Raw genomic sequence first — 18,540 nt, 5'->3', positions numbered from 1 at the left:
CTGGAATTGAGCTGCTTTTCTTCTATCCTTTTGGAAAAGCTCACCCACACAAGTTTTGTTTTGCTTTCACTTGTGTCACAGGCTCTGAAGCTCTGGGAAACATGGGGCTTGTAATTTTAAACATCTTCGATGTATCATTTCTTAAATTGTTTGTCCTCTCTGCCATACTGCATGCACATCGTCTTTCTGTCTCCTTTTCCCCCCTCCCACTTCCTCTCAGGAGGAAGAGCACCTCTTGCATTTCTGGACAAACAGCTCCTGTGCTCTCCAGCATCTAAGTGCTGACCCTCAAACACAGTTCTTTCCCCCATTGAAGGAGTCCCCCTGGCTCTTCAGGAATCCCTTCCAAGGGCCTGAGTCCTCACAGGCCAGTCTCCCTCTGTTTCCTTTTCTTGGCTCTAGGGAGGGGAGTGGAAGACATTCCATAATATAGCACCTAAGAGAAAGTAAGGTGGGCCCAGTGGAGGAAGTTAACTCCTAACGAAGTTAGGGGAGAAAAAAATAACCTCCAGGGGAACAGAGGGAGAGGGAAGGAAGAAGGGAGGGATGGATTGTAGCTGTCGGGAACCTGCTTGTGGCACGTGACTCAGCATTGGGTCTGTTGATGTTTCAGTAATCCCTGAAATGTGTGTATAACAGCAGTCATTAAAAATAACTCCTTCCAGCTGCCATGTGTGGCATCCCAGAGGATGAATGAGGTGCCTATTTAAGGAGGGGGGATGGGCACTTGCCTTTTAGGGAAAGCACCTTGCCCAGGTCTAAGGTCCCTGGGCTAGGAGCATTCTCAGTGTGCGATCAGGTGAGCGTGGGAACAGGCATCCCATTCAAATAGTTTGAAAAGAAGCTTCTTTTAAAGCTAAAGAAATTCTTTAATAAGGAGTTTAAAAAAGTCAGCCCTAACCTCCACTCTTAAGCTCACCAGAAGATCTAGAATTCCACAGCATGCGAAGAGCCCTGCTTTGTTTTATAAAAAGGTTTCTGGGCTTCCCTGGTGGCGCAGTGGTTGGGAGTCCGCCTGCCGATGCGGGGGACGCGGGTTTGTGCCCCGGTCCGGGAGGATCACGCATGCCGCAGAGCGGCTGGGCCCGTGAGCCATGGCCGCTGAGCCTGCGTGTCTGGAGCCTTGTGCTCTGCAACGGCAGAGGCCACAACAGTGAGAGGCCCGCGTACCGCAAAAAAAAAAAAAAAAAAAAAAGGTTTCTGCTCTTAAAACCAAAGTTTTATCCCACATGTGGCTTTTGCAGTTAAAAGCCCGTAAGTCACATGTCAGTGCCAGCGGGATCTTCACGCTGTTTGTTTAAACAACAGAGTTTGCAATTAGGAATTTTAGCCTATACAGTCAGTCTTCTTATGAAGACCATCCCCTTTCTTCGCCGACTCTAATTCTGTGCAGCTGAGCTCTGCTTGATATAAACGAGACCAGGACTTGGTTTTCAGGAATCTCTTTTAGCTATTCCCCGGATGGAGTGTTTGATTCAGTGTGAGACCAGACTCTTCCTATCTGAACTGTTAATAGACCACCAGTGAGTAGTGTTTAGGAATTTTTCTTTAAAGGAAGTGGGGTCTAACATTTTTACATTCTGTTGGGATTTTATCGTTATTATAAAAAAGGGTGACTGTGGTATATAAGAGGGAAACCTGTGGTTCAGATTCGTTGCGCTGTATGTTCTCAACAGTTTAATAAAATAAAACCCAAAGCTCTTAGGTTTTCCTCCAGGGTTAATACTGACACCGCGCACGTTCTCCGCCAGCCCGGCTCCCGCGTAGGTCATACTCTGGTTCAGAGACTTGGGGTGGGTAATAAGGTATAAAACATGCCTCTTGCTTGCCAGCTACCACATGCTAATAATAATAGTAGCCGTAATGCACTGGAATCCTGGGCTTTTAGGTTTTACTTGGTTTGTTTAATTTAAAGGAATAAAAAATAAAATCTTGAGAAGAAGCAAGGCAGCATTGCATAAAGGAAAGAGAAGTGATATCCTTTCAGCAGAACTGAACAGTCGCTTCCATTTGGGAGCACCTTTTATCCTTCAGTAGAGCTTGCTGTTTTAGCTGGAGGTGAGGAGCTGAGCACAAGGGGGTGGTTAGTGTTCGGTTGGTTTAAAGCAGGTTTTCTCAAGCTTGGCGCCACCAGAATGTTGGGCTGGACAGTGTGTGGGGCCGCCCTGCGCATTGGAGGATGCGTAGCAGCGTCCCTGGTCTCTGCTCACCAGATGCCAGTAGCGCCCCCCATACACACCTAGTTGTGACAACTAAAAGTGTCTCCAGACTTTGCTAAATGTCCCCAGGGGACAAATTACCCCAAGCTAAGTACTACTGGTTTAAAATATCATACAACAGGACATTTCAAAGGTTTCCTTATTTACCCGTTTTTGTCTCAGCGCAATGTCGCAGGCTGTGATTTTTTTTTTAAGTTAGAAGGGAGTAAGAAGTGATCTAGAGTTTTAAATCACATTTTTCCACACCTCTTTCTGGACTTTCTGGGTGAATCACGATTGAGTTTTTTTTTTTTTTTTTTTTTTTGCGCTACGCGGGCCTCTCACTGCTGTGGCCTTTCCCATCGCGGAGCACAGGCTCCGGACGCGCAGGCCCAGCGGCCATGGCTTAGGGGCCCAGCTGTTCCGCGGCATGTGGGATCTTCCCGGACCAGGGCACAAACCCGCGTCCCCTGCGTCAGCAGGCAGACTCTCAACCACTGCGCCACCAGGGAAGCCCACGATTCAGTTTTAACTTCCTGTTTCAGAGGTTTACATGTGCACTTTGAAATGCATCAAACCGAGCTTCTTTCTTATTTCCAAGTCGTTGTGCGGATGGTTATTTGTAGATTATTCTTCTAGTTGGGAGCCACTGAAGCGATTGGGGGCCTCAGTAAATTCACATTTTAATGATCTCAGGTGGAGTCTGACCTTTTATTTCTTTTTCTTCTTTTGCTGGAGGTCTTCTTTTGCTATAGCTCAGTCATCTAGGGCTTCATTAGAGAAATCGAAAGTCTGAGTTCAGTTAACTCAATATCTGTTTCCAAATAATCCTTGTTATTTGATGCTTTCTGAAAACAGAAAAGGAATTAAGGAAAAACAAACATATACATGGATTTGAAATTGTGTTTATTTTCCGGTAAGCTTTAGTTGAAAGACAAAAAAGAACTCTATAGTTTAGCTGAATCTCTTTTTAAGTATTTATACATATTGGGATTGGCAGCAGTGACTAGTCTGTTTCTCAGACTTAACCTTTTGCACTTTTTAGCTGATACTGGGGATTTCATACTTCTCCGGGTATGGGAAATATGTAGGTAATCCTAGAACACTGGTTCTTAATCTTGGTGTGACACTGGAATTACCTGGGGAGCTTTGAAAAAACCCAGGGCCCAGGCCACATCCCTGAGCAGTGAAGTCTGATGCTCTAGGGGTGGAGCCCAGGCATCAGTGCTGGGTCCCCACCTCCCTGTATTCTAGTGAGAGTGAAGGTTGAGGACCAGGGTGCATTTTTATAAATAAAGTTTTATTGGAACATAGCTATGTCCATTCATTTTCTGATTTGTCTAGAGACCCTGCGGCTTGTAAAGCCTAAGATAATTATTCTTTGGCCATTTACCAAAACATGTTTGCCAATTCCTACTCTAAACTCACAGTGAAAACTTTTAAAAAGAGGTTTTACATAAAATTCACAGTAAAAGAAAAAAATCCAGTATTTTGCAGAGGCTTGCAGGGTCAGTCCTGTCAGTTTTCTCGTACGTGGGCAAAACGGAAAAACATTTTTCCTAAAGAACTTACTGGAAGATACTGTCAAACTGAAAGGAGAAGGGCCCAACTCACCACCTAGAGCGGGGAGGCTCCTTGGGTTACATCACGGCGCTTTGTACTTAAAAGTCGACACTTAGCCTCTAGTTCAGCGTTCATTACTTAGACTGTGTGATTGACTTGACAGAGGTCTATAGAGGCAGAAGTGGCTCTTTAATGCAAAGTGTGTCTGAGTTTGTTAGTCCTGCTGCAGCCATGTTAGATGGCAGCAGACCCCTGAAGGAAATCCTTTAGCTCAGGGGAATCTCATATATAGAAAGAAAAAGAATGAAAAAAATTTAAATGTTTTTTACATCATTTCCACCTTCCCTCAGTTCCGGTGGAAAGTTGATGGTTGTAAAACAGTTGTTCAAAAGAGTTTTTTTTAGAAGTTCCTCCTTTGGTCATGGCCCTTAAAGGCTCCAAGTATGGGAGAAAGGATCATTTATTCTAGTCCCTTGAGCAGAATCAGCATCTCCTGATTGAGATGCTGATTGAGAGCATGTCACACTGTGAGGTCCCCACCCCAGACTTGCTGAATCAGAGTCTACTTTTTAACAGGATCCCCTGGCTATTTGAATACACATTAAGAGAGCCCTGGGAAGCACTGGGCTAATTGATAACTGGGTCTGTGCAGTAAACTGACCATTGATCCTCACTTTAAATGATTTCACGGCTCCTTAATGGCTTCTGACTTGGGCTCACTCATTAAAGGCAGACGGTTTTTCCCCTTTGGCTATTTCCAAGTACAGCTTGCCTGCCCTCTTATTTAGTAAAGATTTATATAATGGTAGAAAATGAAAGCGGGGTGATTGAGTTAGAAGGGATAACATTTTATATGCGTCAGAAAAACAAACTAGAAAGGATAAAGGGAACTTGCCAGATAAACTTAACTTGTAAGGAAATAAGTGGAATGGAGTCTTCTTTGCTTCTGCAGGAAGCAATAATCCACCCATTAGAACAGACATCTGTGCTGGGGAGCAGTTGGGAGGGTCAAAAAGGAATCCCTTGAGCTTCTCAGATTAGCACAGAGAAATCAGGGAGTTAGGCCTTTCCACCGAGCAAAGCCATATTACTTAGGCCTATATCACTTGGGAAATTGTCTAGAATTTAGATGTTCATAGTAAATCTCGAGGAAGCCCAGTACCTACTTTTATCCTGCCAGGATCTGTCAAGTTGCTACTATTTTCTTTATCAAGTAGTATTCTAAAGATTTGATTGAAAAACGTGATTTTGAAATTATGCCTTAATTCTTAAACAGAGTTGGTTTATCCTTGAACATTCCCTTATGTTGACTTTTTAAATAAAGTTAATGCCACCTGAATGTAGTTTTTAAAAGGCAGTATACGTACTTGAAGTCTAGCTGTTAGTTGAGCTGTTCTTGCTGTGGAGATCTATCTGATCATGTGTTTAGTGCTCACTGTTGTACCAGGGTCCGTGCAGGACTCAGAACAATTCTAATGTTCGTGGAAGTGGCCAGGAAGAGCCAGGAAAGCAAGAGTGGGGACCCCTTTCAAGCCTGGAGTTTCCATCTCCTTAGCCTTGAATGAGAGGTCAGGAAGCTATGGGAACTGCTCCTTACCTAAAAGCTGCCTGATGGTCCCAAAGGCACGGTCTGATTGCCAGAAAAAGGCATGACTGCCAAGTGTCAGCTGCCACTACTGCTGAAGAAGCAGCATGTGCCTCCCTTCTGCCTACCAGATCTCATTTTATGTCCTATTAGCGGAATCCAAATCACCTCCAGAAGCCTGGTGACAGGAGCATCTGGAAGAAGCAGATCCCAGACATCCGTTCCTTGCTACAGGGAAAAGCATAGGAGGGGGTGGGAATGGGCTCTGAGTGACAGTATCCAGCACGGCCTCATGCTGACGACAGCAACGACCCTCACACGAGGCTTGCGTGTTTTTTTAAAAAATATTCTCTCGATGTGAACACTGTAAGGTAACCAAGGTGTGAGATGCTCGTTTTACCCAGGAGGAAACGTGAGGAAGTTAAATAACTTGCTCCTGGTCAGATGTGCTGGTCAGTGTTTCAGGGGATTGTGTTGGGTCCTAAGCAGCGCTCTTTGGTCTTTACTGCCCTGTTCTCTTTTGTACTTGCTAGTCAAGCATCCTGTGACCAGATGGAATTAGAGGGGTACTTTAGAGGGGCCTCCAGCATCGAAAAGGCACCTCAGGCTGCACAGTTCTAGTATTTCCAGGGTCTGTGCACTGGAGGGGCATATTCATGGGTGAGGATACTTCCAACTTTAATAAGCTATTCCCTTAATTTAAAGAATTAGGTAATTCTTATAACAGGCAACTTTGGTTTCAACATATTCCTTCTTTTTTCTTAAGCAGATGAAAAACTCGGAGAGCCTCCACGCAGTGAGTTCCCAGTACAGGATGCATTCTTACTACCCGCCTACCTCCTACCTGGGCCAGAGCATGTCCCAGATCTTCACCTTTGAGGACGGCCTCTCTTACTCGGAAGCCAAAGCGAGCGGTAGGTTCCTGGTTACGCAGCCTGGATTTGAGGTGGAGAGAGGCTACCTGCCCAGCACTGGATCTCTGGTCCTCTCTAATAGCTTACCAGATAGCAGCTGTTGGAAAGGTTGTATAGTATCCTTTAAAGTATTCAGTTATGGAACGATTTTGCTTTGCTAGATTCTTAATATCATGTTTCTCTTTTCTGGACACCCGGAGTGATAAGAATAAGATAGAGACTACCATCAGAAGCCAAAGATGTATTTTCTGGAGGATCAATATGTAATATCAGGGGCACTTTATGTGGGTTTTTTTTTTTTTTTTTTTTTTTTTGCGGTACGCGGGCCTCTCACTGCTGTGGCCTCTCCCGCTGCGGAGCACAGGCTCCGGACGCGCAGGCCCAGTGGCCATGGCTCACGGGCCCAGCCGCTCTGCAGCATGTGGGATCTTCCCGGACTGGGGCACGAACCCATGTACCCTGCATTGGCAGGCGGACTCTCAACCACTGCGCCACCAGGGAAGCCCCCAGGGGCACTTTAAATGTGGTTCAAGTCCTGATATTTTTGGTGAAATGAATCTCTGTCTATTGAAGAATCGTTTTCCAAAACTTTTCCAGTTTAAAATTGAAGGTGTATTCATCTTTTGCAGGAGGAAATAGAATAACGTAATAAAACATTTTTGAATATAATAGATCTCAGAGTTTATGCAGTAGCAATGCAAATAACTCTGATATAATGGTTTTAAAATAAAAAATGACTGTTTAATGAACCAGAGCACTTTGAAATACACAGTTCCTCAACTTCAATTTTAACTTTCTCCCCCGTGTTTACACTGCGATGATAGGCTGGTCTTTTACGGCTGCTGTGTTTCCAGGCCCTGTTTTTAAGTTCTTTGTATTTAAGCATCATCTTTTGATCTAGGAAAGTGAGAAGCATACACAATTGAGTGGAAATCAGGGCAATAGTGAGTGAGTTGGTAGAGAAATCGACTACTTGAACTGACTCCACTAGACAAAAGAAGCTGGTTTTCTCAATAACGTGATTCTCTATAAAGAACTGGCCTCTTGGTAAAACGAGTGCTTGGAGAGTGAGAATCAGAACCATGCTTTGATTTCCAAATGCAGAACAGTGAAGTCTAAAAAAGCTTTATTTACCATACTAAAATAAACTAAAGGATTTTGTTAATATGGAATACATAGGTCGAGGGAACCTGACCAGTTTGAACTATAGAGAGACTGAAGTACACATTATTGATTGCACTTTGACCCATTCATAATCACTTTTTGCCAGGAACGGACAAACACAATTCTTTATGTAAATATTCATACCGTATAATGTTTGCCCACGTGGTCCTTCTTTCATGCTGCCTTTGATTCTATATATTTATGTGAATTATAAGCTCCTTAAGGACAGAGAACACATTTTATGTACCTTTTTAGCTGCTATGATGCCTATTTGTTTTTCATCAGCTGAGTGGATGAATGAAGGAGTGAATGAACAAAGGAATAAATGAGTCAGGTATGATTTTTAAGTAAACTTGCTCTATAAGAAAACACAATCCCGAAAGGTCACACTTCTAACTCATCGTCTCATGGAGCCAGAGTTGAGGGATGGAGCAGTTAAAAAACTATTTGCTCATACAGGAAATTAGGACTGAAACTTACTTCCAGGAAGAAATTGCCTGAGCTCCTTGCTCTAGGAATAGTGGAATATTTTTACAAGCATTGGCATTCTTGAGACAGAGGTGTAAATTCAGAGCAAGGCAGTGCGACAAAAAGGTAAGAGGAAATTTACTAGAGCAGAGAGGAAGGAATTTGGAGAGGACCAATAGGCATTTGAATTTATGGCAGAAAAGGAAAAGGCTCAGAAGGAGAGACGTTACAGTCCAGGAAAAGAAAGACCAGCCACCCCAGTGTCCGTGGTGAGAGACGGGGTGAATAACACCTAGGATTTCCTAACACTTTTCTGGTGATGTGTATGTTTGAAAGAGTGTGTTTGAAAGTGTGGTGTGAGGAGACCTCAGGCTTAACCTTCTGATCCTTCTCTAGCTCACTTCAGACACGAGGGAGTGAGCTAGGAAGAAATATAGTGGAATCTCAGTAATATCTACTTTGGGATTGCCATGGAGAAGGAGAATATGGATTCATAGGAAATCCAAACCTCAGCTTATTTTTTAAAGAAATGCAGCTTTACGGCTTCCAAATATATGGTGTCTTGGGCTCCTACATTGCATGACATTTTTACGGAGCAGGTGGGAAGGGGTGGGGAAAGAGAAAGTTGGGGGTCAATAGGAACGCCTCAGGATCACCTCCTGGGGCATTGGATCCTCATTTTTATCATCAGCATCGACACAAGTGGGGGCCATTTAGGCCCTCTGGTAAATGGGGCTGAGGCTAGTGGCAGGATGCGGCGATGGGGATGGGGGCATCAGTATAGTCATTTGTGAGAAGGTGGTAGAGGCTGGCTGATAACCAGTTACATTTATCAGTTCTATCAAGTTTGAGTTGAGGTCCTTTGGTTGGTTGCATTAATAGATAAATTACAATTTGTAAGTAGTATATCAGTTATTTTAGGTGGGGATTTGTAAGTAAGTTGAAAACCAGTTTTTTCAGTAGGTTTAATGTTTTCGTTAAAGTCTTACTTAAGTATAAATTTGTCTATTAAATTCATTTTTCTTCAGTTTCTTTAAAGATCAACCGTTCTTTACCATCCAAAGAAATGAGTCCAAGTTCAAGGTTTTCCTCTGGTTTTGCTGGAGATTACAACATGAAAATAGAATGTAGGGGGAAAAAGAATTACAGGGAAAGTTTTCCTTTTGCTGTGTTGCTACTGTTTAATGTTTTTCTTTGTAAAAAGGCTGGGAGCCATTCTCTCACTTTTTTTTATGTCTTGAAAAGTGTTAGGACATAGATCAGAGATGGTGGGGCCTGGTTGTGTAAGACCTTGTGAGCCACTGCAAGCACTTTGGCTCTTATCTCAAGTAGGTGGGAAGCCACTGGAGGGTTTCCAGCAAAGGGGTGACACGTCTGCTTGTGGTTTTTAAAGATCACTCTGGCTGCTGTTTAGGAACAGACTGTAGGGGTGCGAGGCGGAGGCAGGGAGACCAGTTAGAAGGCTGTGGCCATAATGCTTGCGAAAATGGCAGTGGCTTAGTCGGGGTGGGAGTGTGGGAGTGATGGCAGTGTGGGAGGGTTGAATTCTAGATACATTTTGAAGATAGAACCAACAAGGTTTGGTGATGAATTTGGGATGGGATGGAAAGGGAGGAGTGAAGGATGACTCCATCATTTTTGACTGATCAAGTAGAAACATGGAGTTTCCACTTATTCAGGTAAAGAAGACCATGAGAAAAACAGGTTTGCAGGAATTGGGAGTTTAATTTTGCATGTGTTAAGTGTGAGATGTACGTGAGCCATCCAAGTGGATCGTCAAGTAGGAGTTGGATGTACGAAGTCTGAAGTTGAGGGGCGATTTCCCTGCTGGAAATAGAAACTTGAGCGTTCAGTGCGTAGATGTCATTTGAAGTTAATGTGGTGGGATCACCTGGAGAGGTGAGTGTAGACGGAGAAGAATAAAGGACCAAGGATTGAGCTCTGAGACCTTCTCACGTTTAGAAGTTTGGTAGATGAGGAAGACCAGCAGGGGAGAGTCAGGTAGGTACCTTCTCCTACCCGTGAGGTAGGAAGAAAACTAGGAAGGGAAGTACAGAAAGCATTTCAGTGAACGAAGCCAAATAATGCTGAGAGGTCAGGTGAGCTGAGGACTGGAATTGACCGTGGGCTGTTGAAAGGTAGAAATGATCAGCGGCTTGATGAGCGGCCCCTGTGGTGGGGAGGTGGGGGCCATACCCTGACTGTGCGTCCAGGAGCATGTGGGAGAGAAGCATGGGGGCAGTGAGTGTAGACAGCTCTTGAAGGGGTCTTGCTGTAAGGGGAGTAATGAAATGGGGCAGTACCTGGAGGAGGGGGTGAGTTCCAGGAAGCGCCTTTTCTCTTCTTTAAAGAAGGGGGTTATCATAGTAGGTTATTATAAAGATTAGCTAATGGGAGGTATGTGTGGGAGCATAATTGTCAGGGACGATAGCATGTCTCTGAGTGAGCGAGGTGGGGTGGGATCCCCTAGGGCACCCCTTGTAGGGCAGTGGTCCCCAGAGTGGGGCTGTGCACGCTTTGTTACTGGTCTAAGAGGAGATAAGCAGAGGAATTCAGAGTAAACAGCCGTCTGACAGAGCAATTCTCTGTTGAATCAATAAAAACTTGGGGCTCGTAGTTTTTGTCTTTCACTTTCCTAGCAATTCATTTTTATATTGAAGTAAAATCCACCTGACATAAGATTAACCATTAACTACTTTAAAGCGTACAATTCAGTGGCATTTAGTAGGTCACAGTGTTGGGCAGCCATCCCCTCTATCTAGTTCCAAGTCATTTCCATCGCCCCACAAGGAAACCCCATACCCGTGAAGCAGTCCTTTCCGTTCTCCCTTCCACCAGCCCCTGGTAACCACTAATCTGCTTTCTTGTTTCGATGGCTTTGCCTATTGTAGATATCTTGTGTAGATGGGATCATATAATATGTGGCCTTTTGGACTGTCTTCTTTCAGTTAGCGTAATATTTTCAAGGTTCATACAAGGTGTAGCATGTAATCAGTGCTTCATTCCTTATTATAGCCTCATACGATTGCATGTATGGATATACATTTTGTTTATCTGTTCATTAGTCAATGGACATTTGGGTTCTTTCCATCCTTTTTTGACATTGTTAGTTGTACTACTATGAATATTAACGTGCTAGTCTTTGTTTGAATACCTTTTAGTTCTTCTAAAAGTATATTAGTATATAGTATATTAGTATATTAGTATATATTTAGTTCTTCTAAAAGTATACTTAGGAGTGGGATTGCTGGATCATGTGGTAATTCTGTGTTTAACTTTTTGAAGAGCCTCCAAACTGTTACCCACAGGGGCTGTACCATTTTACATTCCACTACAGTGTATGAGGGTTCCAATTTCTCTAGCCAACACCTGTTATTTTCCATTTTTTGGATTATGATTCTAGTAATTCCTTTTTATTGTATTTTATAAAAGCATCAGACTGTGGTGGACCGGAAACTGAAAAAAAATTTAAACAAAACAGGCCCTTCCTTGCAGATAGTTTGAGAAACACTGGCCTAGTGCCCAAGTGGAAGGCTGGTTTATGTGTGAGTGTGGCCAGGTCATAGTAACAGGTGCAGGCGTTTCAGGAAGTGGTGGTAGGAGCATTCTGGAAATGATGCTTCCTCAACTTGGGATAAGCAGGCAGATTGCACAGCAACACCTCTGTGTCCGTAGATGCACACATGTCTACAGGGAGGTGGCATTTCATACCTGTAAATAGGCATTTTCTCTACAGGTGAATTCTTGAATAAGTTCTCGGAGTGTATGTAGCTGGACAACACTTGCAAAGAGGTTTAGATTTGAAATGGTAAAGGTGAACATGCTTCAATCTTTTTGTCTCTTTATAACGTTTTGTGATCTCAGTTTGAAAGTTAGAAATGGTGCCTCCTGTTTCTTCTGGATCTTTGGCCGCTTCCAGCTCAGATAAGTGGCAGGCTCCTGTGCACACGCACCCTTCCTTTACATTCAAACTGCTCTTTTTAGGAGACGGAAACGCACATCTGAATGCTTATTACCTATCACGAGCTATTTACATATTAGTCATCTGACACACATAGGATGTGAGCAGCTCTGAGGCCAGGTGCAGAGCGTTTACATTTTACCCAGAGGTCAGATGGCAAGGTCAGCAGAAGGGTCTCCCTGAGTTGAAGCCCTCATGTTTCTCTGTAATGTCTGGGCAGCTTGTAGAGGCCTCTGTGTCCCCAAATAGGATTTTATGAATGCATTCAGCATTGGCAGTTTTGTATGCCGATGAATCTAGAAGTGCCTGATTTCACTGATGGCGTACGCTACCTTCCCCACGGTTGTCATAACTGAATGCAAAGTGGTTGAGCTTTCGCCCACGGAATGGACTTGCTTAATGCTGGGCGTGAGAGTTGGATTTTAGCAAAAGATGATGAGGTTGAACCTCCCAGTTTTGCAGGTGAGAACAGTGAGGTTGTGCTGCCTGTTGGAAGCACCCTCAGGTCTCCTCACTCACGATCCAGGACCCCAAAGCTGCCTTTAATGTGAGGTGATGTGATAGCTGTCCTGAGCAGCTGCGGGGGGTGGGGGTAGGAAAGGGGTGGCTCTGTGCTCAGCACCTGAATGGGAACCACGACTGAGCAGCTGTAGCCCTGGGGGTTTCAGGCTCTTGGGAGCCTGAGTCTTCTCACCTGTTAAAGAAGCGGGAGGAGCTGGGCCCTGTCGAGCCCACACAGCTGTTGTGAGGATGAGCTCGCGTCCACAAGCTCTTTAAATCACACATGCAACAAGAGGGGCAGGGTGATCTTCCTTCCACCATTCCTTTCTGCAAGGGTTGTGTTGATGTTTCAGGCAGTTCTTCTTGTCAGGGAGAAAGCTCTTCTGGAAATGTTTTAGTCTTCCTCAGACAGGCGGGAGAGCAGGCCAAGGAATCTGAGGGCTGCTTCTGGTGTGTATGTTCTGCTTTGAATTGTATGGCAAGCCTGTAGGAGAGAAGAACATTGACCCCTTGCTTTCCCTGCTTTTTAAAGAAAGCTGAATGGGTTTTATGCAACAGTTAGAAAGTGTTGAGTTTAAGCTTTGGCGCTTTAGGAAATGACTTATCGTTTGCTGAATTTCAAAGAAAAGGGCGCTTGGCTGGTAAACCTGTTTTTCCTTACGTGACCTTCTTATTCTCAGCTTTAGCTTTGAACAGAGAGGTAAGTGCACCATTCATCGGCAGTGACTGTGGAGGCCGATGCGTGCAAAGGAATGGACCCCCCGGGAGGGAAGATCTGGCTCAGATCCCCAGCTCTGGGCTGGATTGTAAGATGCTTGTTTCATCTCTTAGAGCTTTAGATCCCTCATCTGGAAGGTTGAAAAGGGTAATAAGAGCTTTATCTATTTTTATATATGGATCACAAAAACCTTATGTGAAAGCATGGCAGCAGCTGTCAGTCCCCTTAATCTCACGTGAAGACCCATCACCATGTCTTATATATCTTCTGATTTCAGCAAGTGCCTGGCACTGGGCCGTACAAATGAGGGTGATCACAGTCATCAAGGAGGCTGTGTTTTTAGCCCTACAGGGACCCTGCTTGAAATGAACCATATGTGTATTGTGATTCTTGAAACTGGCTAGACGTGATGGCCTGCTGAGTGAGGAACATGAAGTACACAACTAATCTTAAGCATATGATAAACATGGAGAAATGGCAGCTTTGAAGACTTATTTTTAATATATCACATATACAATATGTTTCCAAAGAAACAACCAGGGAAGAGGAATATATAAGGACACCAGCAGGTCCCTTTATACCTAAAGAATAGTATAGAAGGCAAGCTGAAATGCTGTTGGATGAGGACACACAGGCTTCTGTCTTCTTTTCAAACGTTTTTTCTCCCTCCACGAAAAGAGAGAGAGCTGATGGGACTCTAACATGTCCTCTGTGCAACATACTGCCTTTTGACAAGGCCACCATCAGTCTAGAAATAGCAGGGACTTCCCAGGGCCTACCTGAAGGATGTCAGACTCACTCATGGAAGGAAGAAGTTCACTGACTGCAGCACTTCAGCAAGAATTTCCAGGGTGTATTCTCACACATGAAGGGCAGGGATCTCATTCATTCATCTCTGTAGTCTTCCAGGTGCCTAGCATGACACCATGTTCTCAGGGGACTCCTGGGATGTTTCATGGTTTCTTGTATGAATAAGAAACTGGCCTCTGGATTCTTCCTGCTGGTGCCTCCCTGGCCCAGAGTTAGGCATTCCGATAAAGCACTTGATGAAGTAAACCGGTCATGGAAAAACGTGGGGTGCAACCCCCAGGCTGCAACGTATCCTGGATTTATATCATGTAGAATCTTCCCTTTGAAAAGCTCGAATTTTAAAGACTTAAATCTTTGCCTGTGACGGGTTTTTGATTGATAACACAGCCCTGCATGAGAAGTCAGGAGAAGCTTGATCACCGTTCACGCTAAGAGAGACCGGGTGGAGTTGCAGGCAGGATGCCGTGCCATCTCTGAGCCTGTTTCTAGAGTTGAGGAAGAGGGGCCAGTGTAGGAGCTCAGGTCTCTGAACTGCTTCCCTGGTGTTCTTTCTGCTGGTAAATCCTGTGGTTTCTTCTTCCCTTACTTTCCTTTTCCTTTTCTCACAAACATGTACTTCTCACACTGTCTGTAAGACAATGCCCTGTGCACATTGTGGGGATAGCTCATTTGAGTCTTGTCATCATAGTATCATCCGCATTTTGCACACGAGGACACTGAGGTATGGAGACAATGCCTGTGAAGTAGGGAAGAGAAGGGGGTCCTCGTTTCCTCGTGGCAGGTGGAAAAGCTGAGAACACAGTGATGACTTAGCTGGTCAAAAACCCCCGAAAGCAGCCTTAAAAAATCCACAGGGGTCTTCCCTGGTGGCGCAGTGGTTGAGAGTCCGCCTGCCGATGCAGGGGATGCGGGGTCGTGCCCCGGTCCGGGAAGATCCCACATGCCGCGGAGCGGCGGGGTCCGTGAGCCATGGCCGCTGAGCCTGCGCGTCCGGAGCCTGTGCTCCGCGGCGGGAGGGGCCACAACGGTGAGAGGCCCGCGTACCGCCAAAAAAGAAAAAAAATCCACAGGGTATCAGGTGTGGTATTTACATTACTATTCCCCAAGCTAAATGTAAACTTTAAAACACCTTTATGACTTGATTGACATGGTAAAGTCACTGTTATTTTGCGATGATATTTGAATTTTCTTTTTATTTAACAGGAGGGAGTAAAGTGCAAGTGTAATATTTGACAAAGGCAGACATTGCAAAATTAAATGACTGGTTATTAGCTTTGAAATTAAAAGTGCAAATTGAAATGAAACCGCTTTTTAAAAGTTTTTTTTTTTCCCTCCATAGACATGGTTGTTATTTTAAAATTAGTGTGAATAAAAGGCCTGTTGAATTTCCCCAGATAATTTTTGAGAGAGACAGTGTTTTGCATTCTACTTAGTCTGTCAGTGGCTTATCATGAGGTTGCTTTTCCATCTTTAACTTGTTCTTGAAAAACAGGGCACCTTTGCCGGGGTTTTCCTTTGGGCTAAAGATTGCAGTCAGGAGGGGACAGGGAAAGGTCAGAGCTCTGGAAAGCACACTTTTAGGAACTCCCGAATGTCCTGACAGAACCAGATTGAACACAATGACTAGACACTGCTGGCCTGTGTTTTCGGGGCTAATTTTATCTTGATGGGATGCAGGTGTGACGTTAGGCCCCTACCCGCCTGCTCAGCGGAGGGAACCCCATCTATTGTGGACACATGACACACCATCAAGTCTGCTTATTCTGTTACTCATTCCGTGACCCCTTGTCTTTAAAAATCCTAAAGAGGCAGCCCTCACATGGGCATGAACTTGGAGGGACAGTGGCCGCTCTGGGCAGAGCGTCCAACGTGATCACGCGTGAGATTTCCTCGCTTGATTCTGACTTGAGCCCACAGGGCCTCAGCAGTTTTTCTCAGGCGCGGTGTGGAGTAACTCCGGAGTTTATGTTCCCTCCTTGGTTCCTCAGAGGCCCGGCCCAGGCCAAGTACAACTTGAATAACCTTCAGGAAAGCTGTGCTGTCCTTCTGTCTGCTGCTGTCTTTGAAAATTGCCTTCAGAGTTAGTGAGCGGGAACAGTTAAGATTTACAAACAAGGATGAAGCTTGTCATGCATCTTTCACCATCCATCATCCAGGTGCCGTGCCTGGGCGGTGAAGTGTTCTTCATAAAAACCAGCTCAGTGTGAAATACACCTCGCTGCAGTGTTTACTGCTCTGAAGCTCGTCAGCGGCCCTTCATAGTAAATCCAGATTGCGATGTGACATTACAGTATATCATTGCCCGGCGCAGCGGGGTTTACACTGAGCATGAGTGCAGTGCACACCAGATGAGGTGTCCAAACTGAGTTATGTCAGAATTTGGCTGTTATATGGGGATAGCTTTTGTTTTCCGAGCACTGAAAGTTAGCTTTATATGTATTTATATTTATATATAGGCATATACTTCCCATCTTGCACATATACATGGGTATACAATATACGCTGGGGTTAGGTTCCAGTTTGGCTTCTGTGTAAAGAATGGTGGCCAGCTTTTATGTCCCTTCCAACTGTTGTTCACTAAAATTGGCGTCAACGGAATCTTTTGGGGGAACTAGAGTAGATGGTTATTTCATCATAGAAGTGGGTTTGATTTTGCTGTGTGTAACATGGTCATATTTACCATTCTTTCTTACAAAAAAAGGGCCCCTCTTTCCTGGGGTTATTATGGTACTGGAATGATCCCTTGGCAGGAGGGCAAAGAGAAGAAACCCCACAGGACTGGCCTCACCTGCTCTTGAGCACCTGGCCTGTTGAGCTGAATACATGCCCTTGGGGGGAGGGCTCAAAAGTCAGTTGCTTATTTATTATTTTTTTAGTGGGTATGAAAAGCCTAGTGCTGCCTCTGTTATCTTGAATGATGCTGCTTCTAAGAGAACATTGATGGTGTTTTAGCTTAAATCGGCAAAAAAAAAGAACACACTGAGTTTATTGCACGATCAGGTTTATTTACATTCACCCTAAAAGTACCGATATTAAAAATGAGCTCCATAAAAAGATAATATTCAGAGATAACAGCAGGCCCTGCAATCCCATGATCATCTTCTTAACACACGTATTTTTAAATTCTCTTTTCAGTGTAGCAGGGTTATTTGTGGTCTTCACACATCTGGCACTGCACAGAATCCAGGATCTGTCCCCCGTTTACACCAAGTCTAGGGTAGGGGTTCCCCCCACTTTAGATGCAGAGGTGAATATAGCTTTCCCGCCAGTGCCCTCTGCTCTTTTTCCTGGCTGTGTTTCCTCTTAGTCACAGTGTCTTCTTGCCGGAGGTTGACTAACCGTACCACGTCTGAGCTTTTGGAAGCGGCACAGGACACTGTTGCAGGTGTGCTGTGCGGTGCTGACCTCGGGGGTGGGGGGTGGGGGGCGGGACAGGGGCCAGAAGCCTCCCATTGGCCGTGGTGCCCGAGGAGGGAGAATAGCCGTTAGTCAGCCCAACACGATCACTTCGTTAGTGTTGTAAGATCAACACAGGATGGCCAGTTAAAGTTAAATGTCACATAAACCACAAACGTTATTTTAATGTTTAATAAGCATGTTCACGGTATTTTATTATATTAAAAATTATTTGTTTCTGAAATTTAATTCAGCACCTTGTTTTTTTTTTGTTTTTTTTTGTTTTTGTGATACGAGGGCCTCTCACTGTTGTGGCCTCTCCCATTGCGGAGCACAGGCTCCGGACGCGCAGGCTCAGCGGCCATGGCTCACGGGCCCAGCCGCTCCGCGGCATGTGGGATCTTCCCGGACCGGGGCACAAACCCGTGTCCCCTGCATCGGCAGGCGGACTCTCAACCACTGCGCCACCAGGGAAGCCCCAGCACCTTGTATTTATATTTGCTAAATCTGGCAGCCTCGGGCTTCATCCAAGTCCTCTCTGAACCACCATTTTCGGGCACTGGGGTAGAAGGCAGAAATGAACAGTGGGTGGAGGAGAGCAATACTTTCGCTAAGCATATTCGGCAGTTTAAGAGTTGCTTCATTTATATCTCTACAAACATGGTACAAGAGGCGGCGCTGATCATGCTTGGAATGGTTTCCTGTTCTGGTTGAAGCTATTCATGGGTTTCTCTGTGAAAATTTTCTGGATTTTAATTTCTCCTTGCACATGTTAACTGTACTGTGTCTTCCTCTGTTTAGGTAATTTGTTAGGTGCAGACACTTCTTTTATCATATATTATAGGTTAACTCCATTAATATAACGGCATATAAAAGCTAACCCACTGTTGCTCAGACTAAAAATGGAAACTTACAGTTTTCGTGCATTTGGTTCAGTTGTTCCCTTGTAGCTTCACCAGGCATTACAGTGACTCCTGAAGCTCTTGGGCAAGACCAGCTCCTCTGTCTCTTTCCTGAAGCCTCCCCACCCCCTACCAGGATAGGAACTGATGGCTCAGTCAATAAACAAGTAATAAATTCATTGAGTGCCAATTCTGTGTCTGTGGCCCTAGCATTATGCCCAGGAGATGAACCATGGCAGAGAACATGCTGCAGTGATCCCAGAATGTTAGCAGGTCTCAGGGACCTTCCCTTCCTGCCACAGAAGAACAGCCTTGCCTCTAAGCCTCTGCAGCGTGTGTGTGAGGGAGGAGCCACGTGCC

At 44.8% G+C, this 18,540-nt stretch overlaps 1 protein-coding gene across 6 annotated transcripts in view; it reads left to right on the top strand.

Moving 5' to 3' along the window:
• Positions 1-18,540, top strand: part of DMRT1 (doublesex and mab-3 related transcription factor 1) — a 111,234-nt gene that overhangs the window by 62,320 nt on the left and 30,374 nt on the right. For 4 of the 6 annotated variants that reach the window (XM_079926666.1, XM_079926664.1, XM_079926669.1 and 1 more), the window contains one exon: positions 6,113-6,260. In XM_079926666.1, the coding sequence (XP_079782792.1) occupies positions 6,113-6,260 (148 nt within the window). The remainder of the gene's footprint in view (positions 1-6,112; positions 6,261-18,540) is intronic. The other 2 variants (XM_079926665.1, XM_079926668.1) reach the window with 1 other exon arrangement.

Source organism: Stenella coeruleoalba (genome assembly GCF_951394435.1).
Source record: "Stenella coeruleoalba genome assembly, chromosome: 7".
Taxonomy (NCBI): domain Eukaryota; kingdom Metazoa; phylum Chordata; class Mammalia; order Artiodactyla; family Delphinidae; genus Stenella; species Stenella coeruleoalba.
The sequence above is the reverse complement of the archived record's forward strand: the minus strand, read 5'-3'. Positions and strand labels throughout refer to the sequence as shown.